Source organism: Mastacembelus armatus, chromosome 7 (genome assembly GCF_900324485.2).
Source record: "Mastacembelus armatus chromosome 7, fMasArm1.2, whole genome shotgun sequence".
Classification (NCBI taxonomy): Eukaryota; Metazoa; Chordata; class Actinopteri; order Synbranchiformes; family Mastacembelidae; genus Mastacembelus; species Mastacembelus armatus.
The window spans coordinates 23,909,573-23,934,176 of NC_046639.1; the positions used below are offsets into that span (position 1 = coordinate 23,909,573).

The 24,604-nt window shown below is 38.8% G+C and overlaps 1 protein-coding gene across 3 annotated transcripts in view; it reads right to left on the reverse strand.

Annotated features, from left to right (window-relative positions):
* nphp4 (nephronophthisis 4) overlaps positions 1-24,604 on the reverse strand; it is a 116,836-nt gene that overhangs the window by 47,041 nt on the left and 45,191 nt on the right. For all 3 annotated transcript variants that reach the window (XR_003297318.1, XM_026333408.1, XM_026333407.1), the window contains exons 9-11: positions 10,312-10,530; positions 9,603-9,741; positions 6,136-6,188 (exon numbers count right to left, since the gene is read on the reverse strand). Coding sequence is in view for 2 of the 3 variants with exons in the window: in XM_026333408.1 (XP_026189193.1) it covers positions 6,136-6,188; positions 9,603-9,741; positions 10,312-10,530 (411 nt within the window). In the remaining variant the exon portion in view is untranslated. The remainder of the gene's footprint in view (positions 1-6,135; positions 6,189-9,602; positions 9,742-10,311; positions 10,531-24,604) is intronic.

The following is a 24,604-nucleotide window of genomic DNA, read 5'->3' on the forward strand; positions in this document are numbered from 1 at the left end:
ATGACGAATCTGTGCTATATATCTACATGGTTCCTCTAACCCCAATCTTATATGCGTACCAAATCATAATCTTAAAGATAAAATTTCTCCTTGAAGTTACTCTTTAAGATAAAAAACACACAGACAGACACACACAGACACACACACACACATCTTATTCCACAGTCTCTGGCAGGATCATATATAATCTGTATCAGCGTGCTCCAAATCATAATTGAGGATGTGTGAGGTGAAATATTCAAATTGAAAATTTCATATTTTTTTGACCACACCATTTCATCAAAAAGAAAAACTATAGATGATTGAATGTGAGTCAGTTTATATACAGATACACAAAATTCACCTTTGAAACACTGGGATTCTTCACAAGAATCTAAGAAAGATCTGTGAGTTTAAACAAGGTTTGGGGGCACAGACTTGATTTGTAATGATCACAAGCAGGTCAGAGAGTTGAGGAAGTTAAGGTAACCCGAGTTTCTGTAAGAACAGCAGCCATTATTCAACTGGCAGGAAATAGAAAGCATGTTTGCACATTTCTTTACTGTGGAAGTGACCCAGTTAAAGTTTGCATTTATTATTTGTGGTTTAACAATGCTACTATTGCAAGAAGGGCTTTGTTTCAGATCCCACTATGTTCACTGGAAACAAGGCACGCAGGTAACACAGGGTAATCTCATTGTAACATCCTACTGCTCCTGGTTCATATTAAAAGTGTTCAGCTAGTGAACAGGGAGCACTGCTGTCACAGCCATTAGCACTACTCCACAGTCATTCTCAAAATCATCAACAAAACAGGCCGCCAAATTCTCAGCAGGGTAGCAAACTTTACTGAGCCCCGCTGTTGTGCTGAAAACTACTTGGGCAGAGTGCAGCACGAAATCAACAATGGTTACTTACGACATAATGAAAAAATCTTAACCGTGTACTGACTTTTTATTAACAACACAAATAGATAGATCAATTGCTCTTCTGTTGTTTCTGTTTCTGTTACACCTCCTTTGTTATTATCAAGGTGACAAGAGTAACACAGATGTGGCCAGATCAACTAAGACTGAAATTATAAAGATTACAACTTTAATCAAAGTAATGACTGCTTTGAGTCACTTACACTGTGGCCACAACATAGTTTGTTGGTTTATAAATAGTATAGTAGGTGTAACGCTAAAATGAGCTGTTCTGGCCGTCAGCATCGGTTGAAATACAGGATCTTCACAATTCAAATTGTCCTAAATGTCAAGACCAGTGGGCTGTCATTGGCATTTTATATTTTACACACACACATACTCACTCACACGCAAACACACACATGATTTCACATTGAGTCACCACGTCATGCACCCAGAGGGTGTGAAAGACACCATACTCACTCTCCATGTGAGGATCTCACACACATGCACACAAACACTAAGGGAATTCACAAAGTGAGGCAATTAGTAGCATTGCTATGGCTGCCAATGTTCTGAACTCAGCCTGTTTGCCCTGACAGCCAAGTAGATCATCTGTTCTCTTTCTGGCTTCATGGGACGTATGGGCTGCATGTGTGTATTTACATCATAAGCCATACTCCTCTCTTTTGTTTCTGCATGTGAGGTGTGTTTAAATGCATGTTACAAAGCCTTAAAAACGTTCATTTGGTTGTTTTGCGATGAAGATGGAGAGATTTTCGGAATAAAATACTGTGAATAAAAAGTTGAGGAGTCAGGCACATAAAAGAGTGAAATTTTAGACATGCATTCAGTAGGATGACTGACAGTGATAGTGTGATACAAGAGAGTGTGATGAAGAAAATTAAAAAGTAAAGATATGCAGGATAGTGTGAAATTCTACAAGAAAGAATAACAATAAAAAATAAACAATATCTTCAGGTTTTAGGAAGCTAAATGCAATTACTTCCTACTGTACCTGCAATTTGATTTAACAGCTTTAACAAGTCAAACCTGATTAAATAAACATATTCTGAGAATAAGCTTGACAACAGAAGCATAAACAAGATGCAGTTTATAAATTCAACTGCAGGCCTGTATCTGTGGTCTAGACAGCATTGAACAAGATATGGTTTGTAGTAAAAGAAAGATCACACTTTGGGTTTTGCGGACAGCAAAGAGACACAGCCAACTGTGTATTTTTGTGTTTGTCAAAGTTTTTCCTTGGCAAGGATGTGTTTGGCAAAGCCTGAATAGTACAAAGGGGGCATATTAACTAGATAAAACCAGTATTTTAGGTCTCCTCAGCTCACAAATTGAATGCCAATTAATTACAGCTGCATCTACAATTTGCCACTGAAATTCCTCTGTAGCCAATGAAACCAACTCTAACTTGCTACAGCTTAAGACACTATTAATTATGTATTAAAAGCACGTCTCAATATGCTGAACTTTCCTGTGATAATTCCTCCCTACTTAAAAGTGATAATGATCAGTTTTGAAATCAAACAGCTGACTCAACTGTGTATTTTCAGAGGCTGTACTATGTTATGCAGAGAGCCATTTCTGTTATTTAGCCTAGCCTCACTGGTATATCATTAATGTGATGGCCATAATTGAAACATCTAACAGTATCCATAACACAACAGTAGAAACTATACTATGTGTCTTAATGTCACAAAAGAAACTTCAAGACCATCAGTAATAAAAATCCACCTCTACTAAACAAACGTTCAGCAGCGAATCGACAGAAAGTGGTTTAGCTCAATGCAACAATACAATACCAGCATTAAAAGAAATCCATTAAAAAGAATTTATGCTTTATTTAACACAAAAATATTTTAGGCTTACATCAATGCTAAAGATTACTCTTGACTCTGTAGCATGAAAACATGCTCAGGGTGATAATTGTATCTACTTATTTTTAGAATCAAATCTGAAGGATTTCCAAAATAAACATATAGCTCAAAAACCTGAAACATATTCTTTCTAAAAGAGATTCAATACTAACTACTCTGTGTGAAGGAGGGCTGTGAAAATTAGGTCTGACTGAGCCACTACCAGCTGCCAAGCGGACCTATGCCAGCAACAAACTGAAAACATGGCCTCACCTCCGGCCCATGGACTACAAGACCACCTGGGTCAACAGTACACGAGCATGACCCTGAAACATGACTGTAGCCCGATGTGAGAAATCATCATCAACGGAGGCAAACAAATTCAGCTGCTCTCCCAAATGTTGGCTATAAATACCACAGGATCCTTAGCATTCTGCACCTCGGCAAACCAAGAGTGTCAAGGATCAATAATTTATGCAAGCAAGAAAAAGTTGTCAGATCCAACAATGCCTGCAGACAGAGCCACAGTGTAAGGCAGACACATTTCAGAGAAGGATGCCATTGATTAATCAGCACTTGACAGCCATGATGAAGAGAAAACAAAAATGTTGTTGAACAGGGAAAATCATTGTAGGATTTAAACTAGTGTATTTTTATACAAATGTCTTTGAAAGGGTAGCAGACAGACAGAAAGACTGTTTGAATTCTGTAGCAACACTAGTCATGATAAATTGTAGGAAGACTGCCAACAGCGGTGGCATGGCTTCACAGGGTATTCACTTTCATTTCTTTATGCAAAATCCTGAAAGGCCATCAGAAAAATATCTATTCTGTACACACCATGCAGCCACAGCACTAATGAGGCCTAATTAACGCTGAAATATGTCTTTACAGTAGATTGCATTCATTGCAAACTTAATGCTGCATTGACTTTTTTTTGGAACAAGCTAATAATAGAACGTTTGACATACTGTAGTAACTGCTAGAAAATTGTTCCCTATTTAGACATTCAGCAAATACCATGCAACATTCACATTCAAATGGAGTTCTATTTCCACAAACCTAATGAGTGTAAGTCATGTATTCGCTGTCCTTTTAGCTTTGTTTCGGTCTCCAACCAGTCATGAGAACCATAGGTGGCTTTTTAACTGCGTACTCATGTAGAGTCGCTAATTCTGCCTCTCTTTAAATAACATAATTGAATAGTCAGTGTTTTCTGTCTTATATTGTTTTTAACTTTTGGTGCAAAGTTATTACTTTGGAAAAATGCAGTTGAACTTTAACCCAGAAACCTCAAAAATAATATATAAGCATATTATTCATTGAGGAGGAAATACTTAATAAATATGACAGATATACAAAGAAATGTTTCACATTATCTCTGGTGTTTGGTAGACCAGATATCCTGAGAATTAAAAGCTGATAAATGACTGTATATGCAGAGTGTATAAGGAGTTAAGCACGTCTGCCATTTAATGTCACTGCCTAAGAGCTGTTCAGTAGAGTCATCTCTTGTTGCTGCCCACTTGCAGGCATCCACAGCCCTCGCTGCTTATTCAAAATGAGGGTCGATTTGTGGAGTTCATGGGTGCAGCGCTCCCACAGCTCCCAGCCTCTGTTGGTTCAATTTAAAATAAGTCGACAATACAGAGTACACTGAAACCAAGCTGATCTCTCGCCTCCTCCGCTCTGTGTTACTGTGTGTGTGTCCCTGGCCTCATCCTGAGAGAGCAGCATCCATCACAACTCCCAGTCTCCACTGGCATTTCCACTCAGGCTGAGGGATGATGGCAACGCCTTGTAGCTTTGCTCAGCCAGGATGAATAGACACAAAAAACAGACACAAAGCAACACACACTGTTGGTGTATGTCAAATATGGTCAGTGTGGGTATTTTACTAAAAACGGGGTATGAGTCAGTCATAATCGCCCACCTTAGACATGATAGATAGTTTATTATGGTGCTTAGTTATAGAATTGATCAGTGCTGTATCAGTTGCCTGTGGGAAGCTTCTAACATGCTTTGATGCTAATGTGGCATTTAATCTGATTTGATGCAAATAGGCATGATTATCATCATCAGTCTTACTTCTATTTCACAGGTTTCTGTGGTGATTTTACTGTTACTTGACTGACACAGACATTTTGTCTTTCACAAAGAATAACATTCAAGAAGCACACACCTACATGCATTTTCATTGCCAGCCCAGCTGCATACATATTCATGGAAACAAAATATTTTCATGGATCTAAAGTTTGGACCAATCTCATGCAGATGAAGTGTTTGTAAATATGCCTCTTTTCAATAATACTTCCTAATCACATTACAGTTGAGAGATCTGGGGCAGATAATGCATTTTCTTAGCATTTTTCAAAAACATTTATAGGCTTGATCTGCAATTTTTGTCAACAAACCAGACAGAGCATGACAGTGAGTTAGTCAAGGTTTAAAAGCTTTGTCTGAAGAGCATGGGAAGGGAATTGTGTCCATGTACAGAAAGGCGTTTTCTGATCCTGTCATCCAGCCAGGAACACTGAGCCCCCCTGTTAACCGTAACCTAAGCATTTGTTTCTTCTGTTTGACAAGTGCAAACAAGCATTATTCTTGTGGCATATGCATGTTTCTTTCTTTGCTTGGCTAAGAGCAGAAGACAAGCAATATGTCATCACTAGTTAATGATCAGGTTCAGAAACACAGGCACAGTTTCTTTTGTAGATCTACCATATTATGTTTACAGAGCACACAGTCCGTGTGAATTTATTTCTAGAAACTGCACAGAAAGAATCTAAATGTAGTTGTACTGATGAGTTAAAACTCTGCTATGATCAAACTTGCTTTCAGATGTACAGCAGCAGCTGTTCTCAACACAAAAAGGTTTCATAACCACACAGTATGCTACCTGCCGGACTTAAGATGGTAGACAAAGCTGGTAAGTAACTAGAAAGGAAAGTCATACAGTTAGAAGCTAAAGAATTACAGATTGTTCCCAGGATGGACACTAACTACTGCATTTATTAAAATGACAGAAACACAATTGTGAATGAATGCGTCTATTGGATGTGTAAACAAACAACAGTTTGTCAGCCACAGACCATAATGTGTGTTTTCAATTTCTTCCACTGTTCTCAAAGGTGAAAAAAAAAAAATCAATTAGCGCAGCCTTAAATGATCTATGACTGATGACAAACAGATAATTGAATAATCCAATAACAATTCAGGCACTAAATTAAAGTAACACATAGGTACGACGGAGCTGAGCTATAAGCTTGTGTTGACTTCAAGAGCTGGACCAAAACCTTCTTGTCATAAGGCTCTGGCTGTATAAGGGCTGGGGGTTTAGTTGCCTGTACAGCTGAAGGTGCAAGGTGTCTTACCCCAGGGCCTTGAGGTGATTCTGGAGGAGAAGCTGGTGGAATATGTTTCTGCCCTGAAAAACACAAGAATATAAAGATATATATAATATAATATAATATAATATATGTAAAGATATAACTGTATATCCAAATTGTTCAGCAAAGACTTGACATAAAAGTCGTCTCTTTTATATATTGTGCTTGTGAAGGTTTTCACCACTTAGCTAACTGCACTTCATTTTTTTAAAAGCCAAACAAACAACATTATATTATCTCCCCTCTTGTACTGTTTCCCCAGTAGCATCCAAAACTACAGTGGACATACCAGAACTATATTCACTGAATAACTTCCATACCAAGTAAATACAATAACTTTACTGAACACTTGGATAACAAACTATTTACAACCAGTAATTTCCCACAGATGAGGAGGGATTGTTGGCTTTAGACATCACGCCGGGTTTAAAGTCTAATATTCCTTCCTGAGGTTTTTGGTTGGTAGCCATGGTAATACTGAAATGAAATGCTTTCCAGTATCTCTTTGTCCTCGTCTCCCACTCTTTTGCACTCTCTGTGCTGGGCTTGACTGGCCTTTTGGAAATTGCCTCAGTTGCCTGGGGTGTCTTACTGCAGCTCCCATCTGTTCAGACTACATGCACACAGAGTGGACATGGTGTGGGAATGGCAGGCTTTCTGTCACAAATGTAGCCTGGCATACACCCCCCCCTCCCACACACACACACACACACACACACACACACGCACACACACACACACACGCACACACACACGCACACACACACACACACACACACACACACACACACACACACACACACCCAACACCCAACACTTCCTCTCCCCAGCAGCCATTTTAAGGCTTTCTGTTTTCTCAGTGTTTTACGTCTCGAGATGGTGGAAAATATATTGCACCTCATTAGCTGGACGGATGTGCAATTGGCCGTGTACTGGTGATCAATGGGAGACCTTCTTGACAGGCAAGCAAACTAGCAGATCAATGAGAGGTGGATACAAGCACCTACATACACACAAGACACTGGGGATCGAGAGCGACTACATCTACATATGTAAAGATGACGCATCGTTACAATTTATTAATGAGCATGTGTCAAATCTTCTCCATGTTTTCCTTCTCCAATTAGAACCAGAAAGTGATGCATGATGGTCTCATGAACAACATGGAACTGAGCTAAATTACAGATCAATGAAAATGGACTATCCACCCCTCTAACTGGAAGTCTTGTCAATGTCCATCAGTCTGAGAATGCAGGATTCAAGTGTCTCATTTCTTTCTAACAAATGTCCGATTCAAGGGTTGTGAAAAGCAGCTCTTTCTATTTTAATAAACGTACATGCATCAAAAACATGAATTACATATTCCAGACTCATATTTGTTGAAAAAAGCTGTCTGAAATGTCAATCGGCAACATTTACAGGCACATGTCTGTGAGGCAACGCAAACAGTCTTGGAAAAACAAAGTCAAGGATGATTAAGGTGCTGAAATCAAAGGATGACAGAGATTCATGGCATCATTCTCTTCTGAAAACCAGCCCAAATCACTTGGACTCTTGGGCGATCCTCTGAGGACACTCGTGCATAGATTAAAATTTCATTATTAGACTCTGCCAAAAGCCTTCTCTACGCACCCATGAAGTAGGCCCTGATTGAAACTGTTCTACTCTCCCAAGATAAGTTAACAGCCTCATTAAGGGGGAAACCATCGAATATACAACCGGGGTCCACTCAACAGCTTTGTGCTGTCAGTGGGATTGAGTGGATGTTTGTAGTGTTTTCTACACTTTTAATCAAACACAGAGCAAATCATCAGTTTGGGTTTCAATAAGAAATGTAGACAGTGGCACATCATTTATCTCTGGCTGTGTGTTAATGAGAACTTTGTTTCATAGGTTCACGAGTTACTTTTGGAAGGAAATTGTAGAATGGTCATACTTAATTGGAAGCAATGGACTGAAAAAAGCTTCTGTTAAAGAAATTCAGCAGCAAACCACAGAGCGTACACTGTAAACTCCTTACAAGCTGCCTGTTTTTTCAGGTTATAACTGCACTTAGAGAAAACACACAATATGCGTGATGACACTCGTGTGCTGCTTCGTTTTCATATGCTCATTGAAGTGTTTCTACTTTCTTATTCTCACTTATATGGGAAAACACTATGGTACTGTAACTGGGTACTAGGTAATTGAGTATGAGAAGGTATTTGAAGTTTGTGGAGAGCTGGAGATATCCAAAAACAAAAGTTGGTTAAAAGATGGCAGGGGCAATATATTTTCTATGCTCCAAACCAACATAATTATACTTTGGAGAACTGGGTCCTGTCTCCTGTAGTAGTTTAAAGAAGTTATCCAGTTAACTGCACAGTGTAAAACAAGAAACTTTCTTGGATGTTATTCTTTTTTACTACAAAGTTTTTCTAACAATATTTTGCCCAGATATCTGCAACGTTTGAGGAAATGGCAGCATGTTTATATGGACAGTGTCACTGCATGGATTACAAATGCTCTGATCAGAAAGTAAATCTGCCCAGTGACTGACTGGAAAGCAACAGTGTGGTATGTCTAAAGATGCTACTACAGTTATGGTCCCTGGCTAAAGGTCTGGGGCTATTAGAGGTTAAGTGGGGGAATACTGTTGGTATTATTATGTCAAATGTTTGACTGAATATAAAAATTTGTTATAAAATATAGTTTGTTTTTTTTTTATCAAAGGGAGCTCATTCAGATGTCATTACATGAAGTATAGAACCAAATATATACAATATTTTATCACGTAATCTATTCTGAACAAATTCTGGACCGACTCCAGTTTTATAGAAATACTAAATAATTTTAGCAGAGAGACTAACTATCACCATGTAAAAATGAAACAAATACTCTTACCAGGATTTACCTTTAAAAGCACATTTTGGTCACAGTACTTAGTATGTAAATACTAGATGTGTGTTGTCTACACACAGGCTAAAGTTCCCCTTATAGAGCATATGTTAGTATGGCTTGTTCAAGTCCAAGAGGCTCTAATGGACAGCCAAAGTCTTCTCCCTGCACTTTGTGTTTACGCCTTTATTCCCCTCAGACCCCAACCACGGAGCATGCTAATCATACAGAGAGCAGGTGGTGCCGTTGAGATAACACTGCACAGGTGGGGGCTGCATTATTTGCAGAGGACAAGCTAGTTTGATGCTTATTGCTGAGAACTTAGGCTGATTACACATGGGGGCTGCTGCACACTTGATGTACACCCACACCTGAAACAGACCACACACTCTCTGGTCCAAAAAACAAAGCTTTCTCATGAAGACAGAAAATGTGGGTCCATTTATAGCTGTGAGCAGTAAAGAGCCTCTCACCTCCTTCTTGGAGAAACACTCTTCACATAACTTGCTCCTATTTCTTTTCAAGTAATTAATATGTGCTTAAAAACCCATTACGGATTACCTAATGATATTTACCTTGCGAAGGTGATGAAGGTGATCTTCTCTGCCGTGAGACATCTGTCTGCTTTGTTCTCAGAGATACTTTTGGGCTGGAGGACTTCCTTTCCAGACTGGACGATAGTCGGAAAGTTATCTTATCCTTTGCCTCCGAGACCTTCATGACAGGTAAAGGAATCAAACATTTCATAACACAAAACTGGATAAAATATTAAAGGCTCACATTCTTGATGAGCCAAGACAATTGGAATGGATGAGGATAAGGAGGTGTGTGACGTGGTTATTATCAAATACCTAAGCTGGGTAAAACACATACAGATGCACTGTACAAAAAAAGTCATCACGAGATGAGAACTTTTGTTCCCTTTAAAAGCACGATAAGCATCAAAAAGCCTCAAAAAATGTGACGTGCAGACAATTGTTTGTCTGAGCGTGAGTGTGTTCCAAACAGCAGTAGAAAGATTTACAGGCCATAGTTTTGATGAAAGATATAATCTGACTTTGCAGGCATTGTATGAGGGCCCTGCAACAAAAACAGCTTATCGTATATCTCAACGCACTATACAAAGCCAAAAAACTATTTAAATTGTCTGAAAGTTTTTCTCTTCAGAGAAAAATCTGTGTCCATACTGAAAGATTTTCAAAAAGTGCCTTGTCTAAACGTCTTTCGGCAATTCTTTACATTTTGCTCCAGCGACAAAGACATTCCTCTGTGCTGTTGTGTTACCTGAGTTGTGCCTGGTGCTGAGAGTGGCATGGGGCTCTGAGTGTTGGCAGACATCTCTGTGCTGTAGACCATGACTCCGTAAGGGTTTGGCTTCGCACCTCCGTGCAGAACAAGCTGTATTTCTCCCCCCTTCCAGTCAGATGGATCCTGGAAGGGGCACCAAATCCCCCATCGAAGGCACTGTAAGAAGGCTGCTCGTGATGTGGAAGTGGCAGACAGCTGTGTTATGAAAAAAAGACAAGAATAGAAATATTGTAGATATTGTTTTCATTCACAGATTAAGTTTTAATCAAACTTGTCATAACCCAACAGAAAATAGAACTGAAGTTACAGTTTGTACTTGTATTCTGCTTTCTGACCCTGACCTGCATCTCTGTTCTAATTTCCCCATGATTTGGTTTAATATTTGCCAGTAGCTTCCCAGAAGTTTTCACTCTGTCAAAACAACCAGTTTTTCAATGAGTCTGCATGAACAAGTTATAGATTTAAAAGAACATTTCCTTTAATGTGATTTTTTTTCTTACGAAAAATCTTTATATCACCACTAAAAAAGAGACAGTAGCAATACACATACAGGTAAAATTACAGAAAAATATCAATAAAAACAATTTGTTCTGCATTTTAAGTCACCATGGTCAGAATATGGACCCTGCAATAATGGCAGACTTCTTCAGTTTAATTATAAACAAATTCAAAGGAATTCAATATAGTCTGGCTGCATAAATTGATAATACATCAACAAAATCAAAGGAAGATAATGTGCAAAAAAATATTGAATCTGCTATTTCATAGCTGTATTAATTATAAAATTAATTGTAAATATTTCATTTTTTTATTATTCTCAAGCTTTGAACTGGATCCCAATCAAGTTCTAGCCATGGATCTGAACAGTGTTGTACATTAAAAATTCCATTAATTTTTTAACTTTGAATACATTCTTTAAATTTCAGATGATTATCAAGTGACAATGTAAAGACAGCACCTTTATTGTATTCTATTTAGCATTGTACAATACAACAACTGCAGTATTTTTGCGTATACAGTATGCATGTATTTTAAGTGTACAGTATTTAATTAACAGGTTAAACATAGTTGTGTTCATAAGTTTAAAAAAAAACAGACACGTCTGCACGTGTAGTTTTGTATTCCAACAAATGCCCTACGACACTGAAAAACATGGGTCCCAACATGCAACCTGAATGCAACACAAATGACTATTTGTTTGGCTTCTGCAACAAAAGTCAATTTACCTGTAACCACTGTAACAAAAAGGGATTACACCTGTAATTTCCAGTTAAAGCTGAATACATGAAGAGGGTTATAGGAACCTGTGAATACCACAGCTCTTTGAAGAAAAGACAAAACTTTGAAAGTACAAGCGCATTAGTAGGCCACAGAAGAGGTATAAGAAGAGCCACACTATCAATAACAGAAGGTTTACTGCGTGCATGCTAGTTGGTTATATTAATTACAGTACTGTACTTAACATTGTAATGATACTGGCAAAGAGTTTTTTTTTTTTATAGTGTATATTCAAAGGTTTCAGTGGATTTTGTTTTTCTTTATACTATCACTTCGTACACACCACCACTACAAATGGACATGTGTACAGTCACTCTCTTTCTACAGTTTAGTCCAACACTGTGCCGTTAAGGTTGAAGGTAAAAACCTATATGTTATAAAAAAAAAACATCTACCATATTAATTAACTCACTGTTACTTAAATAACTATTAAGAAAACAATATGATAATAAGTTGCACAACTTTGAAAACAATGCACTGCACATTACAGCACCACAACAATTCATTATGGTCAACACAAAGGGACCTAAATGCAGGGTCACACATACAGATTAGAAGCAGCTCTGTTGTGTTTGAACATGATTTACAATCAGTTCCACTGTGCTTCTACTTCAGCCATCCCAGAAACAGTAAAAAAGCCTTTTGCTTTAAATCATCTACAGGGGATGCAGAGGTTTTGCTGAATCGATTAATAAGCTGGTCAGCTTCAGACAATTGTAATCAATCACAGGCAGGATAGTACAGAATACACAAGGAGCTGGCTAGTCCACATTGTTTCCATATATACTGGAACCTATAACGGTTCATTCAATACTTACAATTCTCCTGAGAACATCTTTTTACATTTAAAACCACAACATATTACTTTATTGGATATCACATGTCTTTATTTTATATGTCATGCGGTTCCCATCGGGTGATATTAGAAAGTAAAGGAGCAGTTTGCAGTAGCCCTGAAATAGGTTGTGCCAGCAGTGATGTGTTTTGAAGTGGTAAAACCTGATGTTAGTAAATCAACCTCTCTGTGGAAATGGCAGCATTTGATCATCAAACCATTCGAAACTGTCTTAAACAGGTTTGTTTCAACTAGAAATAAAATATGACATTCATTATCAGTTTTATTCTGGCTCAGGTTTATGTTTGTATAGTGCTCGATATAGTCTTGAGACACAGTACTTCACTTTTCGCGTGAAACAATACTGCCAGCCAAGTGGAGAAGAACCTATTTCTCCCAAATTTACACCAGATTTTAAACTCCAAACTATGCCGCAACTGTCATTGTCCTCAGAACCAGATGTTACTTGAGCAGCTGAACAGAAGATGGAAACAACATTGTTTATTTATTCATTTATTCTTTTTTCCCTCAGCTGCCACAGCTCTATATTCCCCAGAGAAACTAGACAGCTCAGAGTGGTATCCAGTTGTTCACAGGCAGAGCTGTAGTAGTAGTTTCCCCAGAGAGGTGGGTATGACATCGTGTTCGGCAACTTTAGGAAGGACTACTGGTCTTCCCTGATAATGCAAATATGAGAGGACTATTAGAAACAATCATGCGGCACTAATTGGTTGGCTGGCTGAAAGCATGAAACATATAGACGTATAAATGTAATGTTCTTTGTTGACCATTTCAAGCACTTTTTAGCCTGTAACAACATCATGCTATGTTCACCTTTGTGACTGTCAGATAACAGTCATTATGCCACTAAAGGTCCTGGTCCGCTAAACCAAAACATGCATCATTTAAGGCTTTTGAACAAACAATCGATGCTGTCCTTATGGTGAGGGTAGTTTCAAAATGTCAGATTATTATGCATTATGCAAAGTAGTTTTGCCTTCTTGTTACCTAACAAAGCCAAAGTTAAGTGCTCAGATACGTTAATGGAGCTGACATTTTGAGCACTACCACTAATAGTGCATTGCAGTGGGAACTGAGAGCACTCAAGGTGTAAAGGTTAAAGACATGTCAGCCCCCTGGTTTACAGCAGTCAAATCACAATTTTTTTTCTAACATGAACTAAAAGCAAATATTTAAAAAATGTATATAAAAAAATATATAATTGTCATTTCCTCTAACGATGTCTTCAGTCTCCAATTGGTCTTGTCTGCAACAAAGACCCTAAACATGAATGATGTTCAGTCATATACAGTATTGATTGGTACTGTGGCTGACACATAAGCAAAATATCTATTGTGTAGCATCTACAAAGAACTTTCCAAAGCCTCACATGTTTCAAGCTGCCCTAGATGCAGATCAATATTCTATTCTTTTCAAGGAGGAGTTTGTTTCAGACTATAATTTTATCCCCAAGCAGCACAGACATTAACAGCTCTTTCTTTGAATTGTAACCCAAGAAATATATGGCAGCCATAAAACAGATAGCAGTATATTCCCCCTTGAGGCATTGCCTAGTTTTCCATCTCATGGGGTTAAATTAATAACATGTTTTATATGAAACATTAAATCAAAAAAGTCTATTTTCAAAGTGATGATTTTGTACAAATGATCCAACTAGAGAAAGATCATTTTATGGCGCAGGGAGTAGCCAGTAAAAATTGCAAGGTAATTTATCCAATGCGTGTTTTTTTCCATGCACTTTCTGTCTCTAACATGTCTGCGTTCCCACAGAACATGAGTGAAAGAGCAAAATGATTGTCTAGGACATGACCCAACATTCACTGCTTGTATTATTCAGTGAATGCATTCAATTGCAGGAATGGTTTGCGAGCTGTTGGCTGAGCTCTCAGAGAAGGAGAGAGACAAGGACTGATAAGAGGCCTCTTCCACAGGGACGCTGACAGCCTTGGAAAACACTTTGATCTATACAATACTCAATTCTTCTAATGTCTTTTCAACCTTCAAATCAGCTAACTGAGAATGACTATATATTCAAAACTCGAACTTCACAGAAATCTGTACAAACTGGAACTCTGAGCTCTTAACAAAGGCGCTAAAACAAAGTTAAAGTAGCAACATGAATCACTTTCATGAATTTCAGGAGCAGTGTTTGTTTTAAGGTGCTTCACAACGGTGTGATCAACATACGAACCGTGTAGAGCCCCGACAGCTTGGACTGGAAAACAATGGGACTGAAGGAATCTCTAAGACACCCTTCAGTTGTGCAGGGCCTTATGCAGTTCCTTGATTATATGACAGTAGTTACACCAGCATGCAGGTGGTTTAATAACATTGTGGTAGTGGAGGTAGGTACATACTCTATGTAGCTGATGAATGCATATGTTAAAGGCCTCCAGTGAGAAGAGAGCTGCCTCGCAGAGCCGACATATCAACTCATTCTGAGCACCACAGTAACTCAGTGAGTCCTAATCAATCGCAAGGCCTGCCGGTGACAGCTAGGAGACACCAAATCAATGACATTATATTTCAGTGGAAATAAAGTATGACTTTTTGCACTAGCACAATTTTGGGTAGGGAACAACTGAGTTAATCTGTGAATTTTCCATTGGAATTAAAAGTTGCTTTTAAAAAGGTTTGATGTGGTACTGCTCATAGTGGTAGGCATGCACAGCACAATGACCTATAGCCAATTTCCCAAAGTGTGATTACACCGATGATTTGTGTGTTAGATTTAAAATAATAGCCATTAACATCCACAAGGAGAACAACTGAGCACTTGTTTCAATAGTGCACCATGGAAGAAAAAATAAAAACAGTGGCCTAAGGCAAAAACAAGGAGGCAGCAAACTTTTTCATAAAGTTACACTGAAAACAATAACAGGCTATGTCATTGCACACATAATTGCTCCAACTGGAAAAGTGTTTTCTAAGGGAAGAATCCATCAACCTCGTTTAGAAGTGCAAAATATAATGTTGCTGCATTTCCACACAAATAAAAAAGAGTGTCTGTTTCAAACATACTATGGGCTGGAAACAAAGATCTCATGTCTGTAACCTGGAGCAAGAAAAGTAATCATGAAACTTTTGGGGGATACTGAGAAGAGGAAAAAAGGGGGAGAAATTATGAAAAGGTGGCAGAGTTTTGCACATCAATGAGAGCTGTAACTGCATTTCCCAGAAAACGAGAAGAATCGGATGCAGAGAAACATCCCATTCAATTCACCACCACAACTGACGAAAGTCTGAAAAGCTTCTAATATGTACCATGAAAGTAAAAACACCCGTACTTTTAGAAGCAGCTACCAATTCAGAGCTCCTATTGCTATGCATGTTTAAATTTTCCTAATGGGCCCAAATATTAAAAAAAGACAAGTCTGTGATAAGCTGAAATAAAACAGTTTGCAGGAACATAGTTTTGGAGAAGCTTAAAAAATGGCAAGACGTGCAGCTTCTCATGGATTTCTAGAGTACAGCAGGAATTAATCCTAAATTAGGGGGATGTGAGCATTGATGGGAGACGGAGTCTGACAGTTATTACTATTACCACAGTCTGTTGGGCTGTTCAAGTCATTATTTCAGCCAAGGCCCTGTGACAGGCAACGGCCCACAGCTCCCACTACTTATTCTCCACAATGAGAAGCCCTGGAGGAAGTGAGGGAACATGCACTGAGATCATTAACCTAAGAGCACTAAACCACTCACATTTTCATCCATCTGCACAAGTAGCCCAAATGAACCCAGCAGGCTCCTGTGCACTATTCAGCTCAACAAGGCCAAAATAATGCTTGGGAAGAATTGTGCTCAGTCTCAGATCTAGCTTTCATTGATGATAAAAATTCAAGGAGATGTTCATGAAAGGCCTGCTCACTGCTCGAGCCAATTTTCATTTTTTTCCTCAGTAGTTGGTGCTCTCCTTCTAAAAGAATCTCCAGCATTAATACAGACACAATATGCATGTCTGTGATTGTAAAACTGCATACAGACTAAAAAATCATTTCTTCTCTGATTCAACACTTATGACTGTAAAAATGGGAACATTCTTGAAACATGAGGATTATACTGCAGTGAAATGTTTTACATCTGCTGCCAAATTTGGTACTTACTTCTTTTTAAGAAAAAAAGAACAATAACCAAAATATCCACCTTATTGATTGTGCACCACTTGGATCACGGTTGGAGTTTTTACAATTTAGAGAAAGCTACCACAGACTGAAAGATTCATTTTGGTACAAGAAACTACTTCGATAATTTGTTCATTTAAGATACTAGGGATGCACTTCAGGGTAGCACAGCAGTGTGGTTAGCACCGTCGCCTCACAGCAAGGAGGTTTCAGGTTTGAATCCTGTTCATCCCCTGGTGTCTTTCTGTGTGGAGTTTGCATATTCTCTATGTGTCTGCCAGTTTTCTCCAGGTACTCTGGTTTCCTCCCACAGTCCACACACATGCAGTTTGGGGTTAGGTTAATTGGTGACCCTGGATGTCAGTGTTTGTATATGTGTAATAGAGAGAGAGAGATTTTCTTCAAAAAGAGTAACCTGCGTCTACAATATGTCCCTACTAAATTAACAAATCATATCCAGTTTGTCAATGCACATTTCAATAAATATACAAAATAATAGATGAAAACTTTGGTTTTGCTTTTGTTTGGTGTTCAATAATAAATCATGAATTACCAGTAGTTCTACTAGATGCTGATTGAAATTCAAGTTTGTTATTATTACTTTAAAAATTAGCATCTAAATCAAATAATAAATAATACATTTTGCTTTCAATAGAGTATAAAATAAGTTCCACTTTTGCTGCACTGGTTGTGCTGTGCTGTATGTCGAACAGTGCACAGTTAAAACGGTTAAACCGGCAGCCTGGCTCTAAAATGACAGAAACCACTTTATGCAGCGGCAGTTTTAAAAGGAAATCACTCACGTCTGGGCTGAAGTTCCTCTATATTGAAAACAGTCTCGGTGTGAGGTGGCCATCCACATGGCAACCGTTGCATGTGCAAACATCATCACCACTGCCTCTGTAGCTGCCAGGGCAATGCATCCGTCTGGAGAAGGATGGCACTGCTGGCAGGCACTGACAGGGTAAGACTCACTCTGGGCCTATTGTAGGGGGAGACTGATGCATTTCTCAGTGGGGGGAGAGCTGACATTCATTTTAATTAGGCGTGCAAAATATTGTCTCTGCGGCATGTATCCTCTGTTGCCTTATACATGACTTTTCTTCTTATTGTGAAAAAGGGAAAGGGGCCTCCAGGGAACAACGACCTCCAGAATAGGCCACAAATTGGCTAAATATATCACTTCCAAATCCTGATGACAGTCCTGTGCTTAAGATGCTTGATTAACATTTAATTAACATTTCTATGACATTTCAGATCAAATCCAAACAAAAATATAACTGGTTCCTTGAAAATGAGGTGTGTGTTCACATGTCATGTAATGTAAGGAAACTAAGGCCAAGGGAGGGGTTCATAAGTTCAGTGGATGGTGTCATTGTAAAGAGGGCATTTTAATGAGCATGTGATTGGGGAGCGCTTCACAAGATGCGTTTCATTCAACAAACATCATTAAAGCCTGCAGAGGCCCACAGTAACTGTGAAAATGCATACTCTCATACACACACACACACAAGCAAAATGCACACAGCCACTTAAGGGAGGTCACAGGAAAAACACACAACAATCTATACAGCATGTACCTGTCAGTGAGCCAATTAAAATCTAAACAAGAATCTCTGTGGCACAGAGGAGAGGCTGTATTCCAACACCTTTAATAAACTCAGCCGCTAGCCATGTCACTGCTTTCTGCAGCACACATTATTTATCTTCCATCCCCTGGTGGTGACATATGAGACAAAACAAGAAACAATGAGATAGTTTGAGAGTAATCTATATCTCAGTTAATGAAAATCCTGTCTAACACCTAACACAGTGCATGCCCATGCATGATTCAGAACCACAGGTTGTAAATCACACACATCAATATGTAAATAGTAAATTAGTATTTATTTTTTAAATGAAATCTAGCTTTGTTGTTGTTTATTCTGAGGTGATGTATGAGTGAGTTCAGCTGTTTGAGATTATGTACCTCTGACAGCTTGGCAGGCCTGTTAAGCTTTTGATTTCTCCACACATTGGGCTAAGATCACAAAGAACAGACTAAACAGTAGACTATTTCTGCTATTTCTGTGTTAGCATTAGCATGTGTTAGCATTAGCATGCCAGGCTAACTAACTTATAGTACTAAACAACAGGTTTACCCTACAGTAAAAGAGTTGGTCATGATTCAGCTAAGTGAAAATAAAACTTTACTTTAGAAAAAGTCAATTCGATCATAATCAGTCGTTTTAAATATGTTCAGTATGTAGCAGAGTTCAATGAAAGCCTGAGCCGCTGTTTGAAAACGTTCCTGATATCTGCAGCAGGATGTGCTGGCAGCTCTTCATCCAGTAGAAAGTCAGAACATGTGAAAATGCAATGTCTCCATTAGTTCTGTATCCACTGCACTCATCAGTCTCAGTTATATAGAAATGATTCTCTGTCGTCCCTCTGACAGCTGACAGATGTTTTTGGTTAGTAGTTCTACATCAAACCACAGGCACTAAGAAAATAAGACAATACTCATGAATACATTGTGTTCTGTATGTGACTGACATCGTTCCTTACAGACGACCATGTCTTTCTATGAGATGGAATGCTGCATATGCAAAATATATAAAATAAAATAAATAAACCTGGTACCCGATCCAAACTGAATTTACCAGGATGAGAACTTAGAAAAGGGCAAATCAGTGAGTATGTTTAAAGGTCATGCATTAATGGTTACACTTCCTCAGATGCACAGTAATTGACTGTGCCACTCACTAAGCTCAGTCAGGGTCAAAGGTGACCACCAGAAAAATATGAAGTGGGTGACACATTCATTACTGGTTGTACACTGGCCCAGTTGCTCTAAGGGAGAACCCATTTCAGTACATAACACTTGTCAAAATCCTTTTCAGTAAACAAGTTTACTGTTGTGTAACTGCTCTGGAGAATCACCAATTACAGTTCTGAGGATGTGATTTGCGTCTGTCAGAAACACAACGGTGATAAGGGAGAACATGAAACCAGGTATCTCCCCGCTGCATGTCCCTCCCTTCCCAACTGTCTATCCATCTATCTGCTTTGCTTCCAGCGTTCTGAGTCTGTGACCTCCAAGCAGTCCTGTGTCAGTGTTTTGGATGATTGCAGCTGTCACGCCTCCCGACAAATTGTTTCCTGCAAAAGGACAAAGCTCTGTGGGCCATCAGCACCTGAACCTGTTCCTCCGCTGATGATCAAATAGTGCTTTTCAGTTTAAGAAGACGGGCAACAATAAGTGCAGATGTCTCGCATTCAGCCATATGCAACTGTATTACACGTCTCAGCAGTGCCAGGCTACAGTGGTTGAGAAAAAGCATGATCCGCACGCAGGAGTGAGGCAGAGATGTCTCAGCTGAAGTTACAGCAGAGCTAAATTGGTGCTGACAGACCACAATTAGGCGAGCCGTCGCCTCCTTGCGTCAGTTGTCAATGACCCAAGTATTCTCGAGTGAGTAAATCATGTACTGTGGAAGGCATGCTCTTACATGAATGGAGGAGGTGCTATGACATTGCCATTTTTTCACTTTTCAAACGGACGAGTATGTCAAGGAGCTGAGACAGTAATGTAATGACAGTAAAGGTCAAATTAGTTTACAAGGATTTGTATCAATGCTCTTGAAGTCTGCATGAAAGATGGCTCAGTTCTACGCTGTTATTAAATGAAGAAGAAAATCAACTAATGAGGTGATCCAGGTGATGAAGAATACAAGAAAGACAAAAAGACAAATATGTTGTTTGATCAGAAATATCAGAGGTTGATGTCTTAAAAAAAGAAAACTGCCTGCATGAATAGGATTACTGAAGTTAAAGCTAATTATGTTTTTGTTTTGTGTGGTTTTGATTTTTCACTACACAGGAAGTCGTGTCAAAAGGAACATACTTTACTACACAGTCTAAGTCTCTCAGCTATCTGTATGTGGAAAAATGTAATTATCATGCCAAATTAATGCCATGTTTCATACCACAAATCAATACAGTCCATAAACAAGTAATTACAGTAATTATATAGTGGGAGATACAGGGAATTAAGGCTAACATCATCTTAACATTTTGGGGCATCATAATTACTGAGCAAAGCAGTGAACAGAGAAACTAATTGCAAGTCTCATATGTTCACCCTGGCTTTCTTCTACAGCTTCTCCAGGTCTCTTCTTCAATAGGCAGCAGAGTGATGTGGAAAAATGGGGCTGGAGTGGAGATGGCAGGATACAGTTCCCCTGTGTGCAGCCCATCAACCATAAGCACTTAGAGGGATGCTGGGTAATACAATGGAGCCCATGATGAGGAACGGAAAAAAGACTGAGAAACTAAAATGGAAGAAAAGCAAGAAGAAGAAAGGGAGAGGCACGAAGTGGACATGGTGTATTTGACTGCAAGAAAAGTTGATTATTTGAAGTTCATCAACCCCAGACACCCTCTGAGAACAGCCTATCAGACAAATTCCCAGTTCATCTTCTCTCCCCAGCCTCCTTCATTTAAATTGTTATCTCTTTCCCTCTGACTGCTGCTGAGCAGCATGAAAGAAGTCTGCTCAAACGCTCTGAGAGAGAGACCGTATGCAGCACAGAGACACAAGACAGAAAGAGCAACCCAATCACAAGGAAAATCAAAAATACCAAAGAGGACAAATGACGACACTGCAAGATTTTCTTTCTTCATATCCAAAGGCAATGAGGGCAATGCAATTTTCTTAAAGGAGGTTATCCTAGTTCTTTGTCTTCCAGTGAGAATCAGACTAGCTTTACAACACAGCAAGGATAAGACATGTAGGCAGTCTCAGGGCACAGCATGATTGCCTCTGTATTACAGTGGTAATATTTTGACAGAGAAGGGATTTCAACAAAATTGTTTTACTCTCTTCATCCACCTTAGCCCCCTCAGAATACATCAAAAGACATAATTCTATTTAATCAGAGGAAAGAACAACAGTAATGCAGCCTGCATCCAGCCCTATCGCAGAGATGCTCCCTCAAGTTGCACTACACAGCACCATCTAGTGGCAGTGCATGCAGTCAGCTGCAGAGCAGCATAGAAAATGCCTTAGAACAAGTTTAGTACTTCATTATATGAGTGAATCTACACATAGACTTGTTTGTGTGCCATCAGACTGCAAAGCCATTAGTATTTGTATTATTATTACTTGCACTCCTTTCAGTGCTTGAGCTTCACTCGGTGCATGCACTTAAATTGAAACACCTTTCAAAACATCCATTTAAAGGCTGGTTTTTACTTCCTTCAGTGCTTTAACTTTAGGTACAAATTAATACCCATCTATCTATCTATCTATCTATCTATCTATCTATCTATCCATGTATTTTTTTTTTTTTGCTTCAGCACCTGTGACTTAACTTCACTACTGGTTAAAACTTTACACATTTGTCACATTAACACAAGTTCATCCACAGTGACACTGTACTGTATACAGAATACAACATTGTTTTTTCCATGTATTGTTTGCTCTCCTCTGCTTCTTGTATATTTATATATATTTGTAAATTTGATGTGTGCTGTAGTTCTACTTATGTTACGCTTTACTCTTTGGTAACCTCTTCTGTATGTTTATTGGTCTATTTCTTGGGCTGCTGTTTCTCCACACTGCAGTAAATAAAGTCTTACCTTACATACTCTAATTCCACATTACAAACAAGTTTCAAGACCTGTATTCAGACACTGCTGTCAACGATCATATTTAAAGTATTGACATGTTCTGTAGAATCAGAAAATACACCAATGTCAGGAGTCAAAGGCTCTAGTGCATTTCGTAGAACAGTTACAAGTGGCAATAAAAAAAAATCTGTTGGAAGCAACATTGATTTTTGTAGGTTTAAGTAAAAGTGGAGTTCTAAGAGGCAGTTGTTGTGGCAAACACACATGAACCTTCAGATTTGTGGTTCACAAGTGGTGTCAAGTGGTGTGAAGTACTGTTGACAGTGTACAGCCCTGAAGACACACCTTACTTCAACACAGCTATAACTCCACAAAAGCATCACGTCCCTGACAGCTGTGACACAGTGCAGGGACGTACACTGTCCCATCACACTCCCCTTGGTAGCCAAAGATGTAGAGACTGACGTTTTAGCAGTCAGCCGATAATCCAAGAGTCTTTTTGCAAGATGCAGTTGGTGGCTGGATAAGATTTAATGTGTTATGGCTGCAGCTGTTTTCAGGAAGCAGCGCTTCATATCATACCATTATCAGTCAACACCCAAGACAGATCAGGCTCAGGATTAATGCTCACAAATAACATATGCACATAAACACTCCACTCCCACACAGAGAGAAATTACTCTCCAACTGCTAAATATCGTTCACCTCATCAACATTCATGGCCAACAAGGCGAAGGTGGTGAAGTAGAGTGTAGTACAAGATCTTTTTTTGCTTACACACACAACAGTGTTTGGCCAGCTATTCCAGGATCATGTAAACAGACACTTTCAATGGTTCTGTCAACCATAATAGAGGTTCTCTACCTGAACTGACTGTTTCCACTAAAGGCAAGCATCCATATGGGAGCATGAATATTCTCAATACAATTCAAAAACTGGCTATTAGATTTAGAGATATCTCGTGTCCAAAGTTTAAGGGTAATGGGAGTAAACTGTTCTGCCTATGAGATGTTGACATGAATAGAAATATTGTTTCAATGGGAAAACAACAGGCTCCATTCTCTTGGGAACATGAACTTCCACAGAAAATTTTAATGAAAAATCTGGACATAAGTTGTTCAGATATGGTTTAAACCAAGGACTTCAAATTTCAGGCCATCTGTCAAAATCACTGTGCAATGGTCCCAAAAAGGTGCTGTTCAGACAAAAGGTAAATTCCATACATTAGAGGCTGTAAGGACAGTCTGCATTACCTTAGCTGTGCTACTTAGCAGAATCAATAAGCTCACAGACACACTTGCTTTCCATAAAGATTTACCAGCAGTACACAGATGTGATGATGGGCAGAGCTCAATGAAGTAGCAGTTTGCTGTCAGAAGAGACACTTGCTGAGTGTAACTGAAACCTGAATCAAGTTCTGAACAACGGCTAAGACACTGGCTCAGCCTGATGGCCTGCACTGTGACTTCTTCTGTTTGTTCCCTGAACAATATCCATTATGTGTCAACAAGTCAGTCAAATAATCACTCTAATCCATGGTAAAACTCTCCATATACAGCAGACTGATCGTCAAGTGGTTGCAGATGTAAGAATGAGTGAATTAATACATAAATGCAAATGTGCTGTGGCACCGTGATGACGGTGATGATGGCTGGTTGTTTTTCTGCTGCTTTTAATTGGTGATCCTCTGACCCCTGATTGTATAAAGGAGAACACACAACACAATGTGAGCCCAGTTGTGGCATGTATTAAGTGTTGCAGGCTCACCCACACACATAATTACCCCAGTCTTTCTATTATTTTCCATGCTATGAGCAGTTGTTAAGTGGTGCAGCTTGAAACTGGAGGGGACGTGTTGTCTATGTTGGTCTGCAACAGGTGTCAACTACTGGACTATGTGATTCATATAGGCAGAGGTAAGACATGACAGGTCTTCAAATTAAGATTCAACTATATAATTTTTTTTATAAAAATATATGCATATATATATATATATATATTGTATTCCTTCATATGTTTACCAGTGTTATTGAAAACAATCACAGCAGCATGGCTGCAAAGACGTCTGACATGGTGAAAGACCATACATTATCACACAAAACCTACTGGTATGTCTCAGAGTATTTATGTTATGAATTCATCTTACTAACAACGAAGCCTAGTGATTGACCATTATTCTATTTTTCATTCAAGCCTAATATCTAACCATTGCATTGGTAAATCAGCATTATAGCTCGGTCAACTTTAAATGTCAGTCCAAAACAGTCATGAGATACTGTTCACTGCCAACCTGGGAAGACGAGGGATTACATCAAAGTTCTAATAATTTTATATACATAAACTCTAAATGAAAGTTGACTGAATGGAAACAAAGATTCCTAAAGAAAAGCTCTGACTGGAT